Genomic DNA, 26,899 nt, shown 5'->3' with positions numbered 1-26,899 from the left:
ACAGTTAAGGATGCCAGTTTCAGAATTTTATTTTGCATACTCTTAGCAGTGGCGGAAACACTGGAGGATTTTTTTGGTCCTGTCCATTTTGGAAATCTGCCTCCACTTACCTGCAAAAAACATTTTGTCACAAGAATATATTCAGATTTGCTTTACACCGGAACTCCAGAAAATGATGTTCTTGTGTGAACTTGCCATTAATATTTGGGGGCTTTGAGCCCTATTTAAGTATGAAACTTCGGCTCTTATCGTAGTTGAGCATTATATTGTAAAGGTATCTCTTTTTTCACCTGCCCATTCAGCCTTTATTGGCATAGTGCAATAAGTATTTAACAAGGCACAAACATTTTGCCTGCTTAATCCAATCTGTTCTCGTCTTAACCTCCTTAGAGCGCTGCTATCAAAATCTGAAAAGATTTGCGAGATCTCCAATTTGTCAGGAATGCAAGGCAATGTCAGGAGAGGCTATCAAACAGTGAAGACAACTTGGCAGTCTTCCCCTGTGCTCTCACACAGAAAATAGACATGTAATGCAGGAGGGAATCAAATACAACAGTTGGGCACTTGCTGAGTGATGTTTTCATTTTCTGTGTGGACCGAGGACAAATAAAGATAGCCTGGACAGAAACAGGGTGGGTTCCCTCCTTTAATTTGAGGAGACTAGGCATAGCATATTTCAAGAACCTCCTTTGTAGAATACTAAATTATGTACATTCAATGTAGTCTTGCGTATCAGAATTTATTTTTTATGATTATGAATATTTATTACATTTCTACCCCGCTCTTCCTCCCAAAGGAACCCAGAGCAAACAAAAAACACACCAAAGTGCTAGAACAATACAATAAAAATAAAACATATTTAAGCAATTTAAAATATTTTAAAACATAAAACAATCACATATCCTCACAGCTTAATAATTTCAAAGTTTCCATGAACAGTCTTTCAGCAATCAGGTACTTGGGTAAACAGGAGTGTTTTTGAGTCCCTGCTGAAAAGTTACTAATGAGGGAGGGAGATTCTCCTCCCGAGGGAAGGCATTCCACAAAGAGAAAACCACTAGCAGGAGAAGGCCTTCTCGTGAGTTAATGCCAATCAGGCAGCATATATTGGCAGTCCCACTGATAGGACATTCCCTGCTAGTCTTAGGGCTCAGGATGTTTGGCATTGTGAAAGGTCCTGATACAATTATTCATGTTGTTTTTCTCTTCCTTTTCCCCCTAGGTATTTCACGACTAGATGATCAAATCTTCCTGAACAGGAACCCTGGCATGCCGTCAGTGGTCAAGTTTCACCCATTTACCCCATGTATAGCGGTGGCTGACAAGGACAGCATCTGGTAAGGCACTGGCATTTTAAACACCCTTGAGCTGGTGCCCTGTTCTTGCTGCTAAGCAAAAGCCTTATACATGCAGTCGTCTTGTTGTGCCTGGATTTGTTACAGACCCTGCTAATAGAATTTCAGCCTTATTACTTTCTCTGCGGAAGCCGGAGGTGTAATGAAGAGACATTAATCAAAAGTTGTTAAATACTCTAAAGGGGGTGGGTGGGCTGGAGGAATACATTTGATTTGGAGCCAGTGTATAGAATAACTTTTTTTTTTATCCTGGGACCTTAAATCCACTTGGAACCTGAATCCAACTTACCTATTTGTTTTCTCCCCCCTGCCTTTCCCAGTTTTTGGGATTGGGAAAAGGGAGAAAAGCTGGACTATTTTCACAATGGGAACCCACGCTACACAAGGATCACCGCCATGGAATATCTGAATGGACAAGACTGTTCTCTGCTCCTGACTGCTACAGGTGGGTATGGCCTCATATTTTTTTTTAAGGGAGGGCTGCCCTGTCTATGGACCTCATCTTGCATTTCAGTCACACAGAGGTGTATTGTTATACATGCTTCCTTATTTTATTCATCTGTTTTAGTAAAGGGACCCACCTTTTAATAAAGGTTGTATTTTTTTGAACCAAGAGTGAAAACTTCCGTAGCCTTTTATTTTGCACTGTCTTCAGCGCATCCTGCCAACAAACTTATTGAGTCACTCACAAAACTCTTCAAGCACACTGGAGCTTCTCTGTTTGAGAATCTTCCTGTGAGCTGTCTCTCACCATGTCTGTTGCCCTCACCTTCATTTCACCCCAAGTTCAGAAAATGCTTTGGGAATCAGGACAGTCTAGCACTGGCCTGTTCCCTCATACCAGTTTTTCTCATCCTGACGTCAGGAATCCTAGCCATCAGTTTTAACCCCTGTGCACTTTCTTTGGCCGTCACAACTCCAGAGTAATCCTCTGCTCCATAGGACTTCAGGCCGGGTTAACAGATAAAGTAATCTTCTCCAGAGACCATTATTCTTGCAGGGTGTGTCTTCAGGAATATTGTGCTATGTGACAATCCCTTCCAAAAGCAGCATTATTTTGTGCAGTCTATTGCCCAGCATATTTTTCCTAAGCATATCATTATTGTGCTAGTGAACAACACTAATGTTGAGTGCATAAGCAAGACTCCAGGCTCCCATGAACTGCAGTGGGAATCATACGTGTACCACATAGGCAAATGAAAAACTGTGCATCCATTCAGGGAAACATCCACCTCAGCAAAGTGTGGCCTGATTCTCTCCCCCCCCCCAAACAATACATTTGAGGGTTTGGTATGTGAAATTCATTTGGAAATTATTGTACATACTATAATTGTTTTCAGTTTTAGCCTTCTTGCTTTGAGTCTATAGCCAAGGTAATCACAAAATCTTTAAAGATAATAATCTGTATTTATTCCAGACCTATCTAAGTTTATGATACAGTTAATGAATAAAGCTTTGTCCATAACAAGCAGGAAGAAGCTAAACTACTGAGTCTATTTTCATTAACCATGTTTGAATACTGCTGCTATCACCAATTTAGAGAGACAGAGACTTAAAAAACAACACCACAAAAAAGCATCAAACAGCACTTCAGACAAATTTGCTTGGAAGGATACAGTTAATCCCATTTATTTATTACAGTGACTACTGAAACAGATATATTAAGGCAAAATGTTTTGGCTTCTGCCTTCTGTGGCTCCCTTTGACTCTCGTGTCAGTCAAAGGGTGCTGTAGTCGTCTTACCACCTTGACTATAGCACCCTTGATTTATATGAGAGCTGGTGAAGAAAGTGGAAGCTGAAATGTTTTGCTATAATACCTCCATTTCAGTAGTCCCTCTACAGATAGATATGGGGATGGTGAGGAGTGAGCACTGTACTATTTTTAGATTAGAGCATCTTCAATGTTCCTGTCTAGTCTCAAGTATATAAACTAATAAAACATGTGCTGCTATATACTGTTGTAGCAGCAGCAGCAGCATAAAGTGCTGTTTTCCCTGTTTCCTTAAACAGCTGGATTTTTTTTATTGCTGTAGTGTTTGACTTAATAAGGAAAATTGGGCCAACGGACTATGATACAGCTAAAGCATTACTCCCATAAACAGTGGGGGAAAATGTTTGCTGAATGACAAGAGGGAGTAACAAATAAGATGAAGGTTTGGAGAAATAAGGTGCTGCAAGCAGACTGGTCTTAAAGATTGCCATGCCAGGCTAGAATCATTCATAAGATCCTTGCTCATTTTCAGGGGGAAAAGACACTAAAAGAACACTTCAAGGAAATGAATAAAATAGAAAGCCAACACAATCTTTATATTACATGTTATCCAGTTTTGTCATAATGTGTGCCTCTAATTTAAAATCAAAAGGAGCTTCCTGTATGGTACCTATATGTTTTGCCCATAGGGCAAATAATGGTTTGGGAGAATCTTTCTTAGGAAAGTGTTTCATGGATAAAACTTTAACCTACCTACCTTAATGCTGCAACGCAACCTAGATCCTTTCCCCCTGCCTTTAGTGGGTACTGTTACACCAATGGGAGATCCAGTCCCCATCTCTTCTTGTAATATAACTCTCAGTGGGTGTTTCCACATTGCAGTTATTGGAAACTCTGTGTTGCTCCTGCAGGGCACATACAGTCTCATTCTCATCAAAATGCAACCCCATATTATTTTTCCCCATTTAATCCAGATTGATTGTTTTCCCCCTCCTTTTTTTAACTTATCAGAATTTTCACAGAACAGGTAAATCCAGATTAAATGTGGGGAAATGTGGGGTGGCATTTTGATGAGAGCAGTTTTGTGTGGATGCTGCAGAACTGTTACATTCATGGACAGCATAGAGTACCCAGTGATCGTCTAATTCAAAATCAAAATTGGGATAATACTAGGACCGCAGGAAGCAAAATTCCTTCCAAAATGGCTGACTTAATTACCAGTAAGGCCGTCTGGAAATACATAATCTATATTGCTGTCAAGCTAAGTTGCTGCCTGTGACTCTGAATGTGGCAGAGGATAGTGGAGCTTGGCATATTACTCCCTTACTTAAGAGGCAAACAGACTCAACAATATGATTAGAAAGTGTCAGATCAAGCTTTCCATAGTAACAATTGATCTCTCCATAAGGATGCCTGCTTCCTGTTTGGAGAACCATGGTTTAGTGGAATCTGTCTGAAGCGGCATGAATTTTCTGCTGGAGCCAAATCAGTAATGGTGATTAACTTATGGCACTGGGTAAGCCCAGCTTACCCTTCTGGGCTGAATTCCCTTATAATTTTCTTTCTGTCATTCCTTCAAGATGATGGTGCTATAAGGGTATGGAAAAACTTTGCTGACCTGGAGAAGAATCCAGAGATGGTAACGGCCTGGCAGGGCTTGTCAGACATGCTACCAACAACACGCGGTAGGTATGACCTAGCATTCTATCTGGATTTGAAGGGGCAAAAGTAGTTTGCCATCATTTGGAACAGGGTTAGGTAACATGGAGTGGTCTTCACTGTCTACAGTAATACCTTGTTAACAATGTTTTGGTCTTGATGGAGCTGGTGAGAAATTTCTGCCCTGCAATACTTTAAAAACAAATAATAAATGAAAGATTAAGCAGAGATGCCAGATGGGGAATAGATGCAATCTTTTTCATAGTGCTGAACAGAGGAGTACAGGTGAGTTCTCTTCCTGGACTGCGCTGGAGTTTCATCACTGGAGGTCAGATCTAACTTTTTTGCTTCTAGATAGAGAATTGTGTGAGGCTTTTCTAAGCACTGCCCTTCCTTGGACTCATTATTGCAGCTGGTTTTCTCCTCTCACTTTGGGGTTTTACCCCAAAAACTCACCTCTTGCCACTATCCTTTTTTTTGTTTGTTTGCTTGTTCCCTTTTGCCCCAGCTCTGCATGCTTCCCATATTGCCTTGCTCAGCCTGCCTTGACTTGGGCACACCGCTTGCAGTATTTCCTGCTGTTCATTGTGGAGGGAGGATGGAAGGTCAAGTGAAACGTCACATTTACAAGATGGTAGTGCAGGTAGATTTGAGTGTCCCGAACATGTTGAGAATCCAGGCAGGGTTAGGTGTCAACAAGAAACCCATCACTTAACAAGCCCGGCTGAGAGACTGAGGTGCAGTGTTAGGTGACCAAAAAAACCCACTATGCCGGATGTGATAATGAAGGATACTTGCTCTGCTTCCAAGACACGAGGAGTCATTAATGCTCTGACAGTTCTCATTTCTGAACCTGTGCATCTCAGCACTGAAGCCTGACAACCGCTTATTCGAAAACTTCCTGTTGCTAAACCAGCACTTTGCATTCCCTTTAAAATATTTGTGCTGGCATAGCCAGTAAGTGATAGTGGTTTGACACGTCAAAATAAAAATCTCTGCCCTTTGAACATTAAGGGTTTTACATTTCAGTAGCGCTGCCTACATGTTTTCCTTTAATGTCCTCTTCCTCCCTCACATTGCCCTGCTTTTCCTGTATAATGTGCCTTCTAGCTATTCATTGGAATTCACAGACGATGCCTCACTCAGATCTTAAAACTTTGACAGACCTTTCTCTGGTTCTTTCCATGGAAAGAATATTACAGTGATTCTGTTCCTCTTCCTTTTGGGCCAGGTAGCCTGAAATTTGAGGTGCAGCTGCTGCAAACCCGAGCTTCTGTAGCGTGCCATTACATGTGCACAGAACCGATCATAAAGTATGGGAAGTTAGATGTCTGCTATAAACATTGCTGTGAGTGAAATCCTGCCATTTACAGGAATATTGTCAATAAGAGCAATGGGGAAGCAGCTAAAAGATGCTTATCTTGCGGTTCTTGAATTCCCTCTGCTGCTTTGGGTGGAGAGTAGAGTACCAAAGTCAAATCTTGTTGATCTCTCCAGGTCTTGTCTTCACAGTCCCTTTACCAAGCTTTAAAGCTTACTTGATGTTCATTAAGCACACGTCACCCTAAAGCATCTTGAAAGCACATATTTGAGAATCAGCATAGCCAGTGCTGGATTACCCAGTAGGTAGACTTAATATGTGCTGCTTGGGGCACCTGCAAAGTAGGCACACCAAAAATATTAGCGTGGTGTGTGTGTGTGTATCAAAACAAGCACTGAATTAGTCATCGTAGGAGAAATTAGAACTTTGTTAGACTTCCTTATGCTCCACTACACGCTCTTCTCCCATTTTTCTGTTATTTTTATTACTTATCCCCACCGAAACCAATGAATTTATCCAGAATTTGCAATCAGAAAATCTAGAAAGAAATTATCTTAACTTTAGCATACTTGTAAGGTTTGTGTCACACACACACAGTTACATTAGCAAATAGTTCAAGTACAAATGCACTAAGCAAAAAGGCTAATTTAAATTGAATACGTATAAAGCAGCCAACCCCATCATCCCCAATCAGTGTGGCCAAGGCTTAGGGGTGATTGGAACTGTAGTGCAAAACATGTAGAGGGCACTAGTTTGCTGGAGGCTGATATTAATGATACTGCGTCCAACGCTGGCAATAATATTTGAGAGCTGGCTTTGAAGTCCAAAGAAAGTGGGATAAATCCTGTGTTACATTTTGCTTCACAAAAATAGACAAGCAAAGTTCATAACTAAATTTTGAAAATATTCGTCTAAGACACTCATAGTCTGATAGCCAATGCATTGCTTCTCTCAACAATCAGTAAGTTAAACTGGAAATGTAGTTTTCTAACCCATGTAATTTTAGGTTACCAGACGTCCCCGTTTCCCGGGGACAGTCCCTGGATTTACAAATCAGTCCCCATACAAAATCCATTGAAGTTGAAAGGTGTCCCCAGATTCATTGAAAAAAATCTGGTAACCTTAGTGTAATTCCTTTAAAGTAGGTGACGAACTTGTGGCCTTCCAGTTAATGTTGAACTTCAACTCCCATTAGCCCCTGCCACCATGACCAATGGTTCAGGGATGATGGGAGTTGTAGTGTATCAACGTTTGCAGGGTCACAGGTTCCCTAATCCTGCTTTAAAAGCTTTAAGATAAGGCGAGAACCTGCTATCACATGAACACAACTTGATATGTATTTCTGTACTCTGATATCCTCAGTTCTGATGTTAATAGCCTATAAGCCCTTTGTTATAAATTCTGAATGAGAGTTACCGTTTTTGGCTAAAAATATACTCTGTTTAGCTATCATCTCTTCTCTTAAAATAATTCATTTTTATTGTTTTGAGTCACTACAAAAAAAAAAGTTTGAGGCTGAAGAGAAGTGGCATTTCATTGATTCAGTTCAATAAAATGTGTACAAGCAAATGTTGCCTTAACCCTTGGACTCCAGCAGAGGCTGGTGTGTGCAGTCAAATCCAATTGTATCCTTGGCTCTTCCTTTGAAGTGTCTGCCACTGCTGTTGTCTGTGGCTGCAGTTCAAAAGATGAGAAGACAAGAAAAACCTGCCCATGTAACAACTGCTTTTAAATAACATTCAGGCATCATAAAAAAATAAAACGTGTAAGAGTAATGAAAGCAGAGCCAACCAATATGTTGACATAAAAAATATACCCATGAAGCATTGATTTACAGATGCAGCCTAGTCTGGGTAATGGACAATGGTTTGTTTTTTGATAGTAAAGATCAGCTGTTCCTGGTCATCCCCTTTTCACACTTTTCTATAGCATGAGCAAATGATTTCTGTAGAGAAGAGTTGCCCAGGTCCCTTGTGACTGTTGTTTCTGATTTCCACTATGGCTTGGATTTTCTCCCAGTAATTTCCTCACCGTTTCGGTGAATAAGAAACAGCACTAAGGGAGAGTGATTGTGCTTCCTTTACAGAACTATTAAATTTCTCTTTCGGTCCTTGATTTTGTTACTACCTATGCATATTGCTGTGGGAATGAGAGGGTTAGTTAAATTCACTCTGTGCAAAGGTGCAGGGTGAATTAAATGAGTCCTCTGTAGAAATGAGATTGTTGTTAGAAGTGCTGGCCTTTGCTGTGGAGACTGCTGGTGCAGTTTGGCACAGGGCTGTAATCTGACTCCTGTCTCTCTGAGACCATTGTGCTTGTGGCCTCGATTTTCTGTATGGTGCTTCCTCTTCCTTCCTCTTTTTACATGCTAGTGGAATGATACCTGAATTTTAGCATCCTCTGCTGTTGGTTGTTTTTCCTCCATCTTTCTCCTCCATCTTCTAATCCTCAGTTGGTGATGTAATCATCTTGATGAAAAATGGGTCACTGACCTCACAAGGGGATTGAATGAACAGCAGGAGCAGAGGACACACTTAAAGGAGTGGGAGGACCTGACCTCTTTGTGCAAGCTTTCTCATTTGTGAAGAACAGGCTGGAGTGGATTAAGAGGGATGGAAGGAAAGGAATCTTATAAAAGTGTGTGTAATTCTCCAGCAAAACATTCATGTGCCTATATATAGGAAACCCAAAGGCTTCAGCTCTGTACTGACTACGTACTGCAACAGCAAACAGGTTTTTTTCTTAGCATTGGTTATGCCCTTTCCTGGCTCAAATCTACCAAATACATTCATTGTCCATCTAAAAGTTAAAAGGATTAGGTCTAAGAAAGACAGGAGCAAATTTCACATTATGCAAAGTCGTAATATTTTGGATCATGTGAAGATTAGAACAGCTGTGTGAGCACTAGAGAATCAGGCAGGGGGTGGAGGGAACCACAGAATCTATGCACATTATTATGAGTCAGCTCCAGGTTGGTGCTGAATTGGTGTTGATATAATGACCATTTTAATGAAAGCACCCAGGCACCACCAGAAATAGTGCAGGCACAGTTCATATTGTACCACTCCGAAGGAGGTGGGGGAAGTTGCTGAAATGAACATCCGAATAAATTCAGCACTTGGCTGTTTTGGCCAAGCAGATCTGTCATTCTGACTTCGTCTGTTCCTCATAACAAGAGATGGACTGGTACTAAGCAAGTCCCTTTATTCTCCAGGATTTTCTTTGTGTGTGTGTGTGGGGTGGTTCTCTTTTAGATGGTTTTGTTTGCAGTTGAACCAGTGAGAAGGGTGACATGGGGAAATGTGAAAGATATAAAAGCAGGGCAAGCCTTGTGCAAGTTAGTGCTTCAGTAGGTTACAGTCTCAAGGTGATTCCTGAGAGGTGGCTACTCCCACAGGTGTCCGTTTTGTGGTTTCAGACACTATTTCAAAAGGTCCTGGTTTGTGTAGATTGCATGCGAGGTTTCACATGGAATAGGCAGAGTGACCTTTTTCTTTTCTTTTTTACAAAGAGGATGTTTAAGATGAGTGGTTTAACAGAAAGCATAATACAGGCTCCTAGGTCAGACTGTAGACTGGTAGGGGAAGGACATGGTAGTTCACATCAGCATAACCACATCCTGTGTATTATCAGTTAGAATTAGGAAGAGAGAAGAAGAGAGTTTTGGATTTGATATCCCGCTTTATCACTACCCTAAGGAGTCTCAAAGCGGCTAACAACCTCCTTTTCCCTTCCTCCCCCACAACAAACACTCTGTGAGGTGAGTGAGGCTGAGATACTTCAGAGAAGTGTCACCCAGCAGCTGCATGTGGAGGAGCGGAGACGCAAACCCGGTTCACCAGATTACGAGACTACCGCTCTTAACCACTACACCACACTGAAGAGAAAGGAAAAGCAACAGCATAAGGAACATCTTTCCCTGAGGTCAGATAGGCAGTCCATCTAGCCAAGGAGAAAAAAGGTGGCATATAAATGTAAAAAAATAAAGGACTCTGGCTGGTGCTCTCAGACTACCGTACAGAACAAGTGATGCCTTACAATGGAGAGAATGGCCTGTCACCTCCAACTGGTGCATCTCTGACCTCTTTGTGGGCATCCATCACCACTGCTTTACTTCCTCCCAGTTTTGGGGCTTGTTTTAAAGGTGAGCCCATGGTGTTTGAGAGTGGCCTATGCAAGTCCTGCCCTGGAAAAGGTCAAGCAGGTTCTTTTTCTAGAGTTCCTTGGGCAAACCAAGGGCAGCTAGGCTCAGCATGTGCCTGAGCTGCCCTGTCCTTAACAACTGAGCTGCTGCTGCCACCCTGCAGCTCCTCTCATTATCCAGCCTTCTTTCTGATGACTTCAAATGAATCCCCTTGTACTGCTAATTTCCCCCACTTAAACAGTTGTTTGAGCAGAGTCCTCTGTAAATTGTCCTTCCTCTCTGAATGAGTGCTCATTAGCAAATCATTGAAGTGTGCTTTGTTGCTGCCTACTGTATTGCTTCACAGCTGAGCTGGTGGCTCAGTGAGGCCTGAGCAGCACATTGCTTGGCTGTTTGGATTCACCTCTCCCCTCACAGGGTGTTGGGTTTCTTTGTGGGTTTTTCTTTGGTGAGGGGTCATTTGGAGCGCAGCTTTCATTTCTCCTCCGCTAACAGCAAGGTGCCTTTCATTCTAGGTAGAGTATAGCAGGGCCCTTCTGAGTGGGATTTGAGCACATGAGCAAAAGAAAACCGGTCTTGCTTTCCTCCTCATGGCTAATGGCTTCCTAGGATGGCTGCTGTGATCAACCTACTCGTCTTCCTTCCTTCCTTCCTTCCCTGAATGGAGGCCTCTCTGCCGCTACTGCTTCTCTCTAACTGTGTTCTTTTCTGTTCCTTTTGGGTTGCTTTTCCTAATCCTTTTTTTAAGATTTGTTTTGCTTTGGCTGACCAACTTACCCTTAGCATCAACCCCTTAATCCCTGTCTTCTCACAGGTCTGGCCCGAAGGGTTTCAATCTATCTTGACAGAAGTAAACAGGGAGGTGAGTGCTCTCTTTCCTCTTACCTACATTCAGCGCGGGAGGGGTGGTCCTTCTAATCATATGTGTTGTTGTTGTTTTTAAAATGGCATTCCTTCTAACATCTCCTGGGTCCTGTTAATTCTTGGAAGGCAGCTTAGCTTCTCCTGGCCTTCCCATTCCTTGCTTTGTATTGCTTGTCTGTACTATGCAGTGTGGGCTTCTACATCTGATATTCTCTCAAGATGGGCCTCAAGTGTCCACGTGGAAGAAAGGCAAAGGGAGGAGATTCATGCATTTTCCTTCGCTTCGGGAGCCTGATCACAAAATGTGGGAATCGAAAGTGTTTTCAAGATATGCAGAGGCAATATTGTTGTGTGATCACTTTATAGAAGGATCGCAGCAGGCCAGCCATGCTCAGGGTACAGCAGCTTCTCGGCCACCACCATTACTCTTATACAGTTCAAGAGATTGTCTGGAATGTTTGAGCATCTCTTCGTAAAATGCCTCTGTCTTTGTTGACTGCTACGTTTCTTTGATTTGTAATTATGGGATGCTGAGTGGAAGTAAATGGCAGGTGTGACCTTGTTTCTATCTGCAAAGTTGGTTTCCGCCTTTGGCAATTAATTGTCTGGAAAAGGTTTTGAACATTTCCAACCTACAGTAAAGCATGTATTTAGCTCTTTAGACTGAGACTGGGGGGAAAAAAACCTGTGGAGGGATGGGACTTGAAATCCTTCTCTGTTGCTTCAGCTTTTGAGATAGTAACAGATGGCTGGCACAACAGGACATGGTATGTGTGGTATGTGTCAGAAAGCTGATGTAATCTTCTTAGGCGCTCTATGAATTATTAATATTCACTAGTTGATAAGGGCTGGAATGTGTCTGCAGTGATTATCAGAACAAAGGTGGCTGTGTGTTCTGTGATTCAGGCTTCTCTTAGGTTGGGGCCTTTAAACTTTCTCTGGTTATTGGGAAGCAGTGGAGAAGAACATGCAAATACAACGGATTACTATGAGCATCCCATCTTTTGTAGAAACTTGCTGGCAAGCTGACAAAGCTAAAATTAGGAAGGGTGGAGGCTGAAGGGGTTTCCTTTTGATAGGTTGAGCACCAGACCAGCTTGTTGCAACCACCATAGAGAATCAATACTGATGATGCTTTGGAAGCAACAATCTGTCAGGAGCACACGGATAGATAGCTCCGCTTCAGAGCCAGCCTGGCACACCTGTTGAGGTCTTTGAGAACACATTTCTTTCTGTGAGGAGTTGGAGAGTTTCAGAGTGGCAAAATGACTGCAAAAAGCGCAGAAATATTTGCTCCATATTATAAAGTGCAAAGACACTGCCATCCCATCTGATAAATGTGACTAAACTTGTCTCCGATTCATTATTCTATGTCAAATGTAACAAAAAAGTGAGAAAAGGTCCATTTGGGGATATGAGATTGCCAACCAATAGTATCTATCACAATAGCATAACCATGTGGTCCAGCCTCATTTCTCCTCACTCGCTGGATGATGGCTAAAGGCAATGCAGGGCTGTCTGTAAATGGGTTTGCTTTTTGTTGTTGTACTGATATTTGAAGGAGTTTAGCAAATGTGGTAAATGTGTCCTGGACAGTTGTTGGATCCTTTTAGGCTATCCTCCAACTTGCCTCAGTCTCACAACTAACAGAAAGTGTCTCCAGACCTCCCACCCCTGCGTCCCACAACCCTAGAAATTTATCAGGGAAATACCACTGCATCAATTGCTTCTGGGAAATTAATACATTCTAAGGTCCAAACCAGAGCTGACCAGGAAGAACTGTGATTAGGATCTTTTGTAGTTTATTTGCTAATTAGCGGTCCCATGGGGCTGCTTTGAAGAGTGGGGAAGTAGTACTCCAGGAGAAAGAGATTTATTAAACACTATCCCATGGCTTTTTCTCCAGTGTAATTCTTCTCCTATTACTATTAGCTTAGGGGGAGAGCTGCTGTCCCCGTCTGTCTTCTCCACCCCAGTCATAGCAGACTTTATGTAGGGAAGGGGGAGTTTGCTTTAGGGGTAGGGTATGGAAGGAAAGAATTACAAATCTCCCTGAGCACCACTTCCACATACTTCAAAACAGTCCCATGAGGCTGCTGATTAGCAAAACAAAAGCCACAAAAGACATTAATGACAGATTTCCCCGGTCAAGTCTGAGGGTCTTATTCCCTTCAAACTGACACTTAAAGTAAGCAGTGCTTAAAAATCCAATTTATAATTAAATAAATGTTCAAATCAAAGAAGCTCCAAGCAAGGCCTGGGGCTGGATTAGGAGCTTCCCCCAGCCCAGGAGCTCATAAAAGTTATCGGGTCTTGTACTCTTTTTTTTTTTAAGAGTAAGGGATGAGAAAGCTGGAGGGATGAAGTTTGGGGGGGAGGCAAGGAGAGAAGCAGGGCAGAGAACAGGAATACTACTAAGTAAGGAACACAATAAGGAGTTTTGTTTTTGTAAGGGTGACATTTTGAACTTAAAAGGCAGTGTTAAAGCTCCATCTAGGATAGACCTTAGTAACCCTGCTTTGTGGGGCGGAAAACGTCTAGGAGAACTGCATGTCATGCCACATTTGTGCTGTATCAGAACCAGCATCCAAGTGCATTCATTATCCACCATGATATGGATGAGACAGAAGGAGTCTCATGAGGAGGTGATGTGTTATTATTTTTAAAAAGGCAGTAGGTGAATCCCAGCATTGATTGGTCTGTGGGATTAACTTATGTTGTGCCTCTGTAGTCAGAGACAGAGCATGATGCCTTGAGAGAGGTCAGGTCTTTTATGAAAATAAAGTAATTAGGGGAGCGGCAGCTCTATTTTGAGGCACTTTTCACTTGGTAAATTAAGGCTCCCGGTGTTCTAGAGAGTCTTCTTTTGTCATTTGGGTGATGCTTGGCACAGGAGTGTCACTTGAAGGGGCATTTTCAGGAATTAATGAATAATGAGGTAATGCAGCCTCCCCACTGCTGCCTGGAAATTAAAACAGGGACATGGCTCATTTATCAGCCAGGAGGGGGGGCGGTGTATAGAAGATCAGCTTTCCTTTTCTTGGATACTGTTGTGTTGTGGCCTGTGCACACATTTCTGAACTAATCAAAATGCCAGTTAGACAAAGACTGTGATACAGCAGTGATTTTGGGAGAGGGGATGGGGGTGGAAACATGATTTAAATAGAATGTATTTGGAATGCAGCTGTTTCTGATGCCAGGGTTCTTTGCTGAAACGTATGCAGGGAACTATTCCACTGAGATGCATCTCTGACTTTGGGGGAATCCTACAAGAAGTAGCTATGGAAAGTTCCAGTGGCTGACATGTTTTTAAATATGCCCTTTCATATCACGCAGAACTGCTAGTCCTTGCGTGAAGAAGCCAAGAGGAATTATATTTAAAATTAGCTTTCTGCCATGTGTCTTATGCACTCAACTTCACGTACAGTGGTACCTCGGGTTAAGAACTTCATTCGTTCTGGAGGTCTGTCCTTAACCTGAAACTGTTCTTAACCTGAAGCACCACTTTAGCTAATAGGGCCTCCTGCTGCCGCTGCACCGCCACTGCACGATTTCTGTTCTCATCCTGAAGCAAAGTTCTTAACCCGAGGTAATATTTCTGGGTTAGCGGAGTCTGTAACCTGAAGCGTATGTAACCTGAGGTACCACTGTAATGCCTTGTGGAAATAAGATGGAAGTTCATTTACGCCTTGTCTGTGAGAGTATATCAGCTGTCGTGAACCTTGCCTCTTTGGGAACAAATTGTGGCAGTAGGCTCCATTACAGATTTCCTCATGAGCACATAGCAGCAAGCTCTCTAGTACCCGAGCAGTACCTTGCATCATGAGCCTTGTGGGAATGTCACGGAGGGGATCGTTGGATCTGGGGGGAGCTTCACAACATCATAATCAGAAACCACAACAAATATTATAATGGTAACAAATGCAATCAAACGTCATCAGCAGATAGATGTTAAACCAGCTGTAACACAAAACAAACTGGAAAGCAAAAAGATGCTGAGTAAAGACCATCAAATCTAGCATCACATGAATGGATAAGGGGAGAAAAACAACTGAAGCATCGCTGCTGAGAGAGCCCTATTGCCAGTAGGCACCCTCATCACCTTCAAATATAGGGGTATCCAGAGAGAGGCTTCTGACAAAGATCTTAAACAACCAGTTTCAAAGGTTGGTTTATGTTGTGTGGTGTTGTGCTGCTGTGTGTGTAAAATCAGGAGATATATACATATATAAAGACAGTTCACAACATGGGAGGACATTGCTGAGAAGAGGAAGGGATGGTGTTTGTGCATTTGAGTTGTACAGCAGAGAAACATTTAGCGTATAAGGAAGTGAAAGAGCAATAATTTCTATTGGTTTTTCTAGTCCTCTTCAGTCGGTGGCTGTGACGCTTATGCTACCACACTTCGCACTGTGCTCACAACTATGGATGCATTTTCACATGAACAAATACTGCTATTTGAGTGCTGAAAAAATGCAATATACTTGCAACAGAGAGCACTGTTTTGCAAACAGGCATTTGGACTCCTGGAACAAATAAGAAACAACTAATTGCACACAGGTTTTATTGTTTGCAAGAACATTGTTTGGAAAGGCTCCAAAAGATCTATCTTCTTGACTCTGTGCCCCACATCCCCCAATCCCATGGAAAGCTTGGTTTTCTTTTTTTAATTAAAATGAAATCAAGAGTCGTCAACGAGCCTCTGATCCTCAAGACGCAAGGAACTTGAGATGTAAACATGAGTCAATAATGTTATGATAGTTCCCTCTTTGAAAACCACCAGAAACCTCAGGCCTACTTTAATAAACATTAGTTTGCCCTGAAGTGGGTAATGCACACAAGCTACTTTGCTCATCATCATGTAGCATTTTCTATTAGCATTTCATAGCATTCTATATGTTTATGCACTTATGAATGAGTTAGATTTAATGCAAAGGGCGGCTGTCTCCATAGATCTTTTTTTGCTTTTCATGTCTCATGAATGGGTTTAAAAACACATTTTAAACATCTCAGATTCCGCTTGTCTGCTGCAATCCTTTGAGAGTGGAGGGAGGCTGTGCCATCCTAGTTCTCAGCACATGGGCACCCTCTGGTGGCAAGAGCTACATAAACCTCCATGTCACTACATGGAGGAAGAGCGTATTCTATATTCTATCAAGGGCCAAAAAGGGTTCCCCTGCTTCCTTATATTGTAAAATGGTTGTTATCACTGACGGCTTCGTTTGCCAGGAACTATGTAGGAACAGGCCAGGTCACTTCCTCTTGAGCATAGTTGCCAAGGAAGTTGTCAAGATTAGGAAACAGAAAGCAGCTGAGAATCCAGAGCACACTACTTACAGAGGAAGGCAGTTCTCAAAAAACACAAGTGACTGAGGAAGGAAGCAAAAGGCAAATAAGCATATTGAGAAGCAATATTTGTCATTAACTGTTAAAGATTCAGCAGAATCCCCATTGCTCAGTCAGTGACTGCTTCCAGTTTTATAGAGCAGCATAAAGAAGGGATTCCTTCTCACCCATGTTTGCAGAGGCTTACATTTTTCATGAGTCTTCAGGAAGAAATCTGTATATCGTCCACTAAAGAGTAGAGTCTTGTTCATTCCATGCAGTTAAACCTTCAAGAGAGCCAACTCCTTTTAAGTGATGTATGATGAACATTATTTTTGTGCTTCCCTTCCCACAAAGGAGAGAGAATTAAGGTACTTTATTAACCCCATTTCACAGTTGTAAGAAGTGAGACTTGGGCAAGAACAGATGTCTTACTCAAGGTCAGTCAGACCATGGCAGAGCCAGGAATTTAAATCCTACCTCCTTTATTTAGCATTCTGTTCACAAGGCAGTTAAATGTTGAACACTTTGTTTTACTTTGCTTCTGGGAAGATGTGAGAGCAGAATAGCTCCATACCTCCATGGAGCCCCACAAAGAGACATTACAGTAGTTGATCCAAAAAACTATAAAAGCATCAATCATAGGCAGCTTAGTTTCCCCCAGGACATTGTGATTACCCACCGGTCCATCTAGTCTAAAGTCAGACTCATCTACCTGACAACTTCCTCCAGACACTAAGTAAACAAAGGTGCCATGCCATACAAGCAAGGAGAAAAACCCACATATTGTGTATGTGTGGTCTGCAGATTATGTTGCTGCTGAAACAGTGTTAAGATTCTTGTGCTAAAATGTAAGTATGAATGACTGAGAAACTGGCAGCTTAAGCATCTCTTCCTAGAGTGCTGCCTGCTTAAGATGAAAAGGCATCATCCATCTCAAGCCTGCTGGGTTTATCTTGTCATACGGACCATAAACAGGATGACAAACGCAAAATGCTTTAGAGGTGCTTATAATCTAAACTGCTGCCTTTTTTGCTTGCTCTGAATCTGTAGCACCCCTCCAAGTTGCCAAGGAAGCTGAAGAAACAATAAGTTTGTATGTCCAGATAAAAATATGCACTGTCCGTTTTGCTGCCATTCTCTCCCTCCCACCCTGCGCCCTATTGCTTGCAGTAAGAGCAAACAAAGGGCCCAAGGGCAGCCCCCAAGTTCCATACTTGCACAGGTGTTTTGGCAGCCGTCAATTCCAGCAGGCCACAAGAAACATTAAAGTGGGCCTGGGCATGGCCACTGGATGAAGGGAATGAAGACAATGATAATTAGGAAGATGCTTTCAGAGCATATACCTTGATCATTCCCTATATCATAGAGTTGGAAAGGAACTGGGGGTCATGTAATCCAACCCCCTGATTAAATCAGGATCTGCAATGTGATGTGCAGCAACAGCACCTCTAGCAGGTGATGATCCAAGGCGGGCAAGAGAAGTAGCTTCCCTTTTTTTTTGTCTTACAAGACCCTTAATAGGTGCTTGTGTTTATAGCACTAGGAGAATGTTTGTGCTGCTGTTATGATGTCTTGATGTCCCAGCTGCAGGCACTCTTGGAGGATACTGATTATCTCTAGACACGTTCCAGTCTGGACTCAGGCCTGTTATGGGGACTGAATCTTCCTTGGTTGCCCTGATGGATCTTTATCAGGAGAGGGGCATGGGATGTACGACCCTGCAACTTCTGCATGATCTCTCATTGACTTTCAATACCATTTGCTGTTTATATAGAGTTGTATATAGACCTTGGTTGGATAAAGCTAATTGTTTTTATTATATGATTTTATTATTTTGCTGTACCCCGCTTCAAAAACTTACTCAGTACAAAGCATTATAGAAATGCATTAAATTAAGAATAAATGTCCCCCTGCTTTATGGTGCTACTGCCCTTACGGTGGCAGTTAGTATCTAAGGGAGTGCTACATGTTTTTGCTGTTAAAAGATTAAAAAATGCAAGAGTTTGCTTTTATCTTTTGACTAGATATCTGGTCTTTTTGTGGGGCTGGGTACTTTTCATAGTACTTCCCTTTCAGAAGATTGGTGCATTAGTCGTTATTTGGGTTCTGTTTTGTTATCCTATAAAAGGCCCTGGTGGAAGTCATAGTGAGGTTGGCAGGAAGAATCAAATGCTGCCTTGTTGGGTTAAGGAAGAGACTCCTATGAATCCTAAATTGTTTCAGAGTCATTTGTCATTGCAGCCCAACCTCCTTATAAAGCAGCCCAGGTGCAGAAACCAGAGAAAAAACACATGTTGCATTGGATTTTGTTGATTAGAAACAAGAGAAGGTCGTATCACAGCAACAAATTCATTTGAGTATTTCCATGCCTAATGCAATTTACTACTTATCTCTATGTTAAAAAAGCAAAGCAAAACAAAAACCTTATGGCTATATTGGAGAGGAATGGTCTTTTTCTTCCCTGGGTACAAAAACAGGGGGACAGATAATTACTAAAACACTTTCCCCTCACTTTTGTGTATCATACAAGCAGTTTGTGACTCCTGTGAATAAAACATTTCAAATGAAACCAGCTAGAAACCACTGTTGAAGGCTGCCACCACCACCACCCTGCACCCTGCTATATTTTTTTCTCAAAACCTGCCACTTCCCAAAGTCCACAGTACCTACCACATTCTAACATTGATGCACAGTGCACTCATTGTGTTGGATTGCTCTGCTTGACCAGAAGATTTCATTCTCACAATGTTCTGACTTATTTCGTCTGTCCACATGTACCAAGATATAAATTTGTATGGCACACCTTTTTCTTTCCTCAGGAGCAGGGATGGTGGTGGACTGGGAACAGGAAACTGGTCTTCTCATGACTTCTGGAGATGTACGGATTATAAGAATCTGGGATACAGACCGAGAAATGAAAGTTCAGGTAAGCACAATATATATTGCTTATGGATCTGGTATTTAAGCAATCCGAAACAGAGAAATGTCTTGTGCTGCTAATTTCGCCACTCAAAAGGCTACTTGTTAATGAGATAATTCCTGAACTCAATACAGAAGGTGTCTGTGGAAATGCTTCTCCATGGATGTCAAAAAGTTTATGTGGGGTGGAATGTGGGACCAGGGTTACTTACAAATGGGGTGAATCATGCCTGTGTACCTGTGATACATTTTGTTTACAAAGCATGCTGAAGTACCAGATACCTTGCAAAGATGAAATGCTTGGTACACCTCAAGCACTTTCAGCCTAAGCCTTGAAACATCATTTCCTGTGAACATCTGGACCATGGGGACAAATCTGTTTTCCTAAGGCCATCTGAAAGGATGCTGGTGGCGCTGTGGTCTAAACCACAGAGCCTAGGGCTTGCGGATCAGAAGGTCGGCGGTTAGAATGCCCACAACGGGGTGAGCTCCCATGGCTCGGCCCCTGCTCCTGCCAACCTAGCAGTTTGAAAGCACATCAAAGTGCAAGTAGATAAATAGGTACCGCTCCAGCAGGAAGGTAAACGGCGTTTCCGTGTGCTGCTCTGGTTTGCCAGAAGCGGCTTAGTCATGCTGGCCACATGACCTGGAAGCTGTACACCGGCTCCCTTGGCCAGTAAAGTGAGATGAGCGCCACAACCCCAGAGTCGTTCGTGACAGGACCTAACGGTCAGGGGTCCCTTTAACTTTACCTTTAAGGCCATCTGACATTCACATATGAGGAACACTGAAACTAGTTCCAAGGACAATCTAAAGCGAATCCCTTTTAGAGTACTGAAGGAAATACATGCAGAATACATAGCTCAAGAAAGTCAATCAGCCCTCAAACTACAGATCATGCATTATGTGATCAAGGAATTTAACATTACTCATTTACACAGGCACAATGCAAAATTGCATTTTCTCTTACATATATGTGCACATTCTGTGTTTTTTTTCTAGCAAAAAAACATCACTGTGCACATGACAGATAAAAGAAGCAAAGATGCACTAATACCATCTCTCATGCAGACACAGACAAGAAGCATACAGACAAGCACTTTCTCTCATGTATGCATTCACACACATGCACACAATGGCAGAGGAAGCTGGCCCTGATTGGCTGTTGCTGGCTGTAGCTTTTCTTTGAGCTGTTCTTCCTCCTCTCGCTTGGCAGTGGTAAGCTCCCATCCTTTTCTTCACATGCATCTCTAACCATGATCCAAGGAAACTTTAGGAGTGCAGGCAGCTGACACATCCCACAGTGGAACAACAAGCCAGCCAAGCTTTTTCCTGACTGTCATTCACTGCCAGGACTAAGAAGATCCAGCTTACAATGGCAGAGGCTGAGTGACAGCAAATTTAAATTCACTATATTGAATGCACAGAGCAGTGTCTGGGCCAACCCTGTCTATGTGTGCTAGAAACTGACTAGTTGGCAAGCCTAAAAGTCCCTTATAGCATCTTATCTGCCTTTGGCAGCCCCCCCAAACGCCATTCCTCTCTATCTGCCACCTAAAGTCACCTACTACACTTCACATCATGACAGAGCCGGCCTTGTTCCTCCTATTCTATAGGCATGGAGACTGACAAAGGAACAGAGCAGTTTTAGCCGCCTTGTTGCTTGAGCTATCGTGCCACTCACCTTAGCAAAAAAACCATGTACATTCACGTCAGTTGCCATTAAATCAAGCCACCTCTTCAGCCACATAATGAGAGGTAACATCTCTGTCTAAGCTGCTGTGGGAAATAAAGTCTAGTCTACAAATCTTTTGGAAATTAATTACCTCTGGATGAACATTAATTATGGCACTTTGACCCAGCAATGCAGCACAACTAAGCCTATGCTAATCTTAATTATTTTCAAATATTATTTTATCTGTGCAAATTAGAGAACATCAGAAATCAGCAGGGTGAAAATATTTTAAATTAGAATGATTAATGATTGTACGGAGAGCATCTTAAAGGCATTTTATTTCTTAAACAGTGCAAATTGGTTTTTGCAGTGATTCGGGGGATCAAGACTTAATCATACTGCAAAACCCAGAGCAGCAGAAACATAGTAGTCATATTCAGAAATGCCACTGCCCATTATTTGAGCCACTGGGTATATGTTGGGTACTAGGTTGATAGGAGATGGTGAGAATCATCATAGATTGTGGGTGGGTGCATGGGCTTATATACTTGAAATAGATGTGGGGGGCAATTTTAGAATAGTTTGTTACTAGTTTAATGGTTTCCTTGCAGAAAGAGAGAATTTGGAATTACACTTCTATTGATTCAACAGCTGTGATGATCTAGCACAGTTGGTACAATAAAATCTCAACTGAACTAGTCTGCATCCCAGGAGTGGATGACTTTTTTTGGCCCAAGGTCTGCATTCACTCTTGACCCAACCCTCCCAAAACTGCAAGGCAGCAGCAGGTGCAGCTAGACCACACTCCCATGTGTGATGCTGTCTTCACAGCAAGGCCATGCCCCCTCCCCGTCCATTAAATGATTGACCTGATAACCAGGGTGGACACAGTTTGCATCTCCATCAGGGAACTGGACTGGGGGATGGGGAGAAGCTTAAACCTATCTGTTTGCCCCAGCACTGTGTTTAATTTGACCCTCCCCCTTCTTTTTGCTGCCAAGGACTTGGGAGAGTGCTTGGGGGTTAGGTACTGCTGCCATAGCTTATCTGGGTTATTAGATATCTGCCAAGAATGGTGGTCTGCAGCAAGCAGTCACCAACTAAGCCAAGCTAAGGGTTCAAACAGGAAATCAAGTTGGCACATGGGTAAGCAGGGATGAGCACTGTGAAAGCAGTGCATCTGTGCATTGGGTTTCTCATGCTGCAGAGCCAGGGTAGACTTGGAAGCTTCTTGGGACCAGAGGGAATCCTCTTGGCCTATTGAGACATCCAATCCTTACCGATACCGGCTGTTAGTGCAAATAACAGGTCAAATCTGAACACTTTCTCATTTGGCAGGTTACCACAATGAGAAAGATGCCTGGGTCCACTTGCCAGACTTCTAGTTCAAGGCTCCACTCCACTAATTGGATGGAACACTAATTTGCATATGAGCTTCATGGTAGAAAATTCACTCACTTCCCCCAAGTGTCATCACGTTCCAAATTGACAAGTTACCTGAATAGCTGCCAAGATGCTGTTTACATATTACTAAACTCAGTTGTTGGATGGAGCTGGAATTCTACATGCAACATTAGGTGCAGAAAAGATCTTGTTGGCAAACGGATTGCAGAAATACTCCCGCCGCCGCTCAAGGCAAAATTGCTTTCCTTTGCAACCTGAAACTTCACTCAGTAATGTCAGTCAACTGGAACTATTTGTTCCTTAAGCACCTTTTATCCACAGATTCTGCTCTTTGCCTGTGGCATGCTGTGGATGGAACTCTAATCTGGATTATAGTCTGATTTGAAAGAATTTAGTAGACACCATTGTGGCCCTTTCTCAACCCTCTGCAAGTCTACAAGAGAGTTGATTTGGAGACACAAAAGTATCTTAACTTGCAGAGCCTCTATGCAGCTACAGTTCCATTTCAGTCTAGGATTGCCAGATTTTTATCTCCAGTAAACTGTTAATCTAATATTTTTTTATGAAGCAAATGCAAAAAATAACATCAAGAGAAGGCGGATAGGCTCACAGGGGCAAAAATAGGAAGGAGGTGTGAAATTAGCTAACATAATTTTGCAGAGCCAGTTCTGATTATTATGCTAGTTTGAAAATGTTGCTCAATTTTTTGGTTGCTTAATTGAAACTGTTTTTCTTTTTCACAGCTGCACTCTTATTATTCCACGCAGTTCTCTTATGCGTAGCACATAAAGAGGAAAGGGCTATAGCCTTAGAATAACGTTTTCGGGTGTCTTTCCAACAATATACCAGCATTGCTCTTTGTGTTTATTATTTTCCAGAGTTGTTCTTTCATAAAGTACACTGCCCTTGGTTTCTGTTCTTACCATTTTTCTGCAGAGCATGAACACATGCAGCATAGAATCTTGTTGCAGCCTGTCAGGACTCCAGGTTTCTATTTCAACCTTGACCATGGGCATGCAATGTTTCATCTTGCACAGTTTACTTTCCATAAAAATATGAGGGAGAAATCCTGACTCCAAAGAGATTATAAAGGGCTGTAAACCTTTTTGCTGCAAGGCTTGGGGAGCAGCAGCGTGTCAAAGTGGAACAGCTTCCATCATATAAAAGGAAACACTTTTTGGTAACGTCTTTCTCCCCAGAGGAAATGCAGGGCTTTAGAGTTCATGGCAGGCTATGTACTTTTATAATCACCCTTAAAAAGCTGCACAAAAAAATGTGAAGTAGAAAGGCTAGTTGCATTTGCAGTTCTCTTTGTAGTTCTGCCACTTTTAGTAATTCACCTTTGCTATTTGACTGGGTGCATAAGAAGTGTCTCCTTCTCACCAGGCCTTCCTGCTGTTAGTTCCCTTCTCAGTGCTTTCTGCTCTTAAATATATATTTAATCTGCTTTTGTGGCATTTGTGGCCTGATCTAATGCCCAATAAACAGCTATTGCCCTGCAGAGTTCTTCCTTTAATAGGTACTTATTTAGAAAGCAATGGCTGCCATAACATACCTCTCTTACATGCACTAGTTAGCTGCCAGGTGTATTTTCAGCTGGAGCAGATTTACTTCCCTCCAGGGAAATGGTGTGTGTTTGTTTAAACAGTACTCATCTATCCATCCTGCCCTTCAATGTAGTATTTATGGCTGGTCAGGGACAAATATGTTTTTGCGGAAAAGAATCTCCTCCTGGACATTTATCTTAGTTAATTAGGACTTTTTAATGTGGTTAATCAGGGCTTCCCTTCAAACTGAAGGGCTAAGATCACATGCTACTTGTTCCAATGCAAAGGTTTGCTTTAGTGAGTAGACACATCAGGAAGTTGATGAACACTTCTGTGAAATATATACCACAGTCAAAAGGAAACTCATGACCCGATTTTCATATATACCAGTATGCATATAGGTGTAAAGTAGCCCAGATTACATTTTCCAAAACAAACCATGGGTAGGCAAACTAAGGCCCGGGGGCCAGATCTGGCCCAATTGCCTTCTAAATCCAGCCTGCAGATGGTCCAGGAATCGGCGTGTTTTTACATGAGTAGAATGTGTCCTTTTATTTAAAATGCATCTCTGGGTTATTTGTGGGGCATAAGAATTTCGTTCATTTATTTTTTTCCAAAATATAGTCCGGCCCCCCCACAAGGTCTGAGGGACAGTGGACCGGCCCCCTGCTGAAAAAGTTTGCTGACCCCTGATTTAAACCATGTGAAACAGACCTAAGACATTTTTTATTAAAATTAGTATTATCCAATATAGAAATTTTAATACATAATAAGGCATAGACCCACACAAGTTCCTGAATCTCACCATGGAGATGATGCCGTTCTGATAATATTTATGCCTTCCTCTTTGCTTGAAGATAAGAACCAATTAGCCTGATGCTGCAGCTCAGAATAGGTGTCCTTGATGTCTTCATTAAAAACTTCAGCCCTTTTCACTACCAGAAGTTAGTTTGTTTCCAGAGGCAATTTGTTCACCCCCAGTCTTAAGCCAAAATCTGAGCCTGCATGGTAAAGCTGTCACAACCACCTTGTTACCATTTTTCAGCATCAGTGCTCATGTGTGGAGCCCACTGCAAGGGTAACACTGGGCTATATATATGGCCAGTGCACTTAAAATCTCCCAGTCGTTTTAGCTTAGGCATGTGTTTTTCTCTCCTAGGATATTCCCACAGGGGCTGACAGCTGTGTCACCAGCCTGTCCTGTGACTCGCATCGTTCGCTCATTGTAGCGGGGCTTGGTGATGGTTCTGTTCGTGTTTATGACCGGCGGATGGCTCTGAGTGAATGGTAAGAGACTTATCTAATTTTTACAACTAGCAAGTTGCATTCACTTTGCATTCAATACTACTATTCTTGCCGTTGTTTCAATGCCTCCAAACACACTAGAGATCTGGCTGTTCTTGGAACCCCCATCCCATTATTATTATTATTATTATTATTATTATTATTATTATTATTACAGCATGTGTGAAAATGTAATGTGAAAAGGATATTGGGTTGAATCCAGCTAAATTATTGTGTGCGTGCAAGTGCAGTGGAACTTCCTTTCCCTCTCCAGGTCCCATGCAGCCCTATTCTACTCCCAGGTATGCTCCAGAGAGATTGGGGAATCCCTAGAGCAAATTTGGGGATCACATGGCATGGTAGGAGAGGAAGGGGAAGTTCCATTGCACTCACTGGAGTTGTTCTGTGCATGAAGTTCAACGTGGTTGAATGCAACCCATTGAATGCATCCATTTTTTCCAGGGAGTGCATGTTTGGGCAATTTCTCTTGCACCACTGCAGAACTTCTCTTTTAAAAAAACTTTGAGATGGCATAGTGGAAATTGTGCTATATGAATCTTCTCTGGTAAGAGGCCCTTTCCCCCATCGCATCCTGTCTTCTGGTTTGCAGCACCTTAAGAAGATGTCTTCCCATATTTTGTAGATTACTTTAAACAAGGGGCACAATCCCGAGGGTCTTAATTTCTAGAATCTGTACATTATTGTCTAAATAGAATCATAGAATTGTAGAGTTGGAAAGAACCACGATAGTCATCTAGTCCAGCCCCCTGCAATTGTGTGAAGCATGTCTATCATTTGATGGCTCTGTGGTTAAGCACTCATGATAACTTACCTCAATTCAAGGCTCCATGTGTCCTCTAGCACCAACGTTATTCAAACCCTACCATAACCTTCTATCACCATTTGCTCAGGGATTACCTGTCGGACTCTATATTTCTCACCTACTCATTTCAAAAAAGCTATGACCTGGAAACAAATGCTATGAGGTGATGCAATTTTTATCAACTTGAGCTGCAAGAGAAATAACTTTTTACAGTTTTGTTTTGTTTTTTAAAGAAGGGGAGAAGAATATTGCATTGATTTTTCTTCTTCCTGAAATACATACGTTGTAAAAGACATCAGAGCTAAGTTTTTACTAAGACATTTACTTATTATGTCCTAGAGCAAAAACATGGGGTCATTCCCTCCTACCTTTTCTCCTCCCCTCTCATTTCCTCTTATGCTTTATCTGACACCAGGGCACATGTTGGAACATGCAGTTGCAAAATATAATGCCCGTACTCAAAATCTCTGGTTCAAAGTCTTGCAACTTACCTAACTGGGAACCTAGCCACAGCAAGGAGATGATTTCCCTTTCACATTTATGGTTCATGAGTTGGTTTATGGCCTTTTTCCAGCTTTGTCTTACAAAGTTTCGCCTCTCTCTTGTAGCCGAGTGATGACCTATCGAGAGCACACAGCCTGGGTGGTGAAAGCGTATTTGCAGAAACATCCTGAAGGCAACATCATGAGTGTCAGGTAAAAGAAAACGAAATGAAAAGGAACAAGGGCCTCTGAATATTTATGCGACATTTTCCTGTCAAAACAGTATTTTGCCCTCTCTTGTTTAAAAATCTGTCTCTGGTATTTAAACAGTGATGAGATTTGAGCTCTTCACTTTGGCATTTCTACTCTGCAATTAATTCC

At 42.1% G+C, this 26,899-nt stretch overlaps 1 protein-coding gene across 4 annotated transcripts in view; it reads left to right on the top strand.

Moving 5' to 3' along the window:
• Positions 1–26,899, top strand: part of RPTOR (regulatory associated protein of MTOR complex 1) — a 308,928-nt gene that overhangs the window by 269,244 nt on the left and 12,785 nt on the right. For 2 of the 4 annotated variants that reach the window (XM_053375517.1, XM_053375519.1), the window contains 7 exons: positions 1,223–1,337; positions 1,676–1,800; positions 4,649–4,753; positions 11,007–11,054; positions 19,204–19,310; positions 25,089–25,216; positions 26,645–26,731. In XM_053375517.1, the coding sequence (XP_053231492.1) occupies positions 1,223–1,337; positions 1,676–1,800; positions 4,649–4,753; positions 11,007–11,054; positions 19,204–19,310; positions 25,089–25,216; positions 26,645–26,731 (715 nt within the window). The remainder of the gene's footprint in view (positions 1–1,222; positions 1,338–1,675; positions 1,801–4,648; positions 4,754–11,006; positions 11,055–19,203; positions 19,311–25,088; positions 25,217–26,644; positions 26,732–26,899) is intronic. The other 2 variants (XM_053375518.1, XM_053375520.1) reach the window with 1 other exon arrangement.

Source organism: Podarcis raffonei, chromosome 2 (genome assembly GCF_027172205.1).
Source record: "Podarcis raffonei isolate rPodRaf1 chromosome 2, rPodRaf1.pri, whole genome shotgun sequence".
Classification (NCBI taxonomy): Eukaryota; Metazoa; Chordata; class Lepidosauria; order Squamata; family Lacertidae; genus Podarcis; species Podarcis raffonei.
The sequence above is the reverse complement of the archived record's forward strand: the minus strand, read 5'-3'. Positions and strand labels throughout refer to the sequence as shown.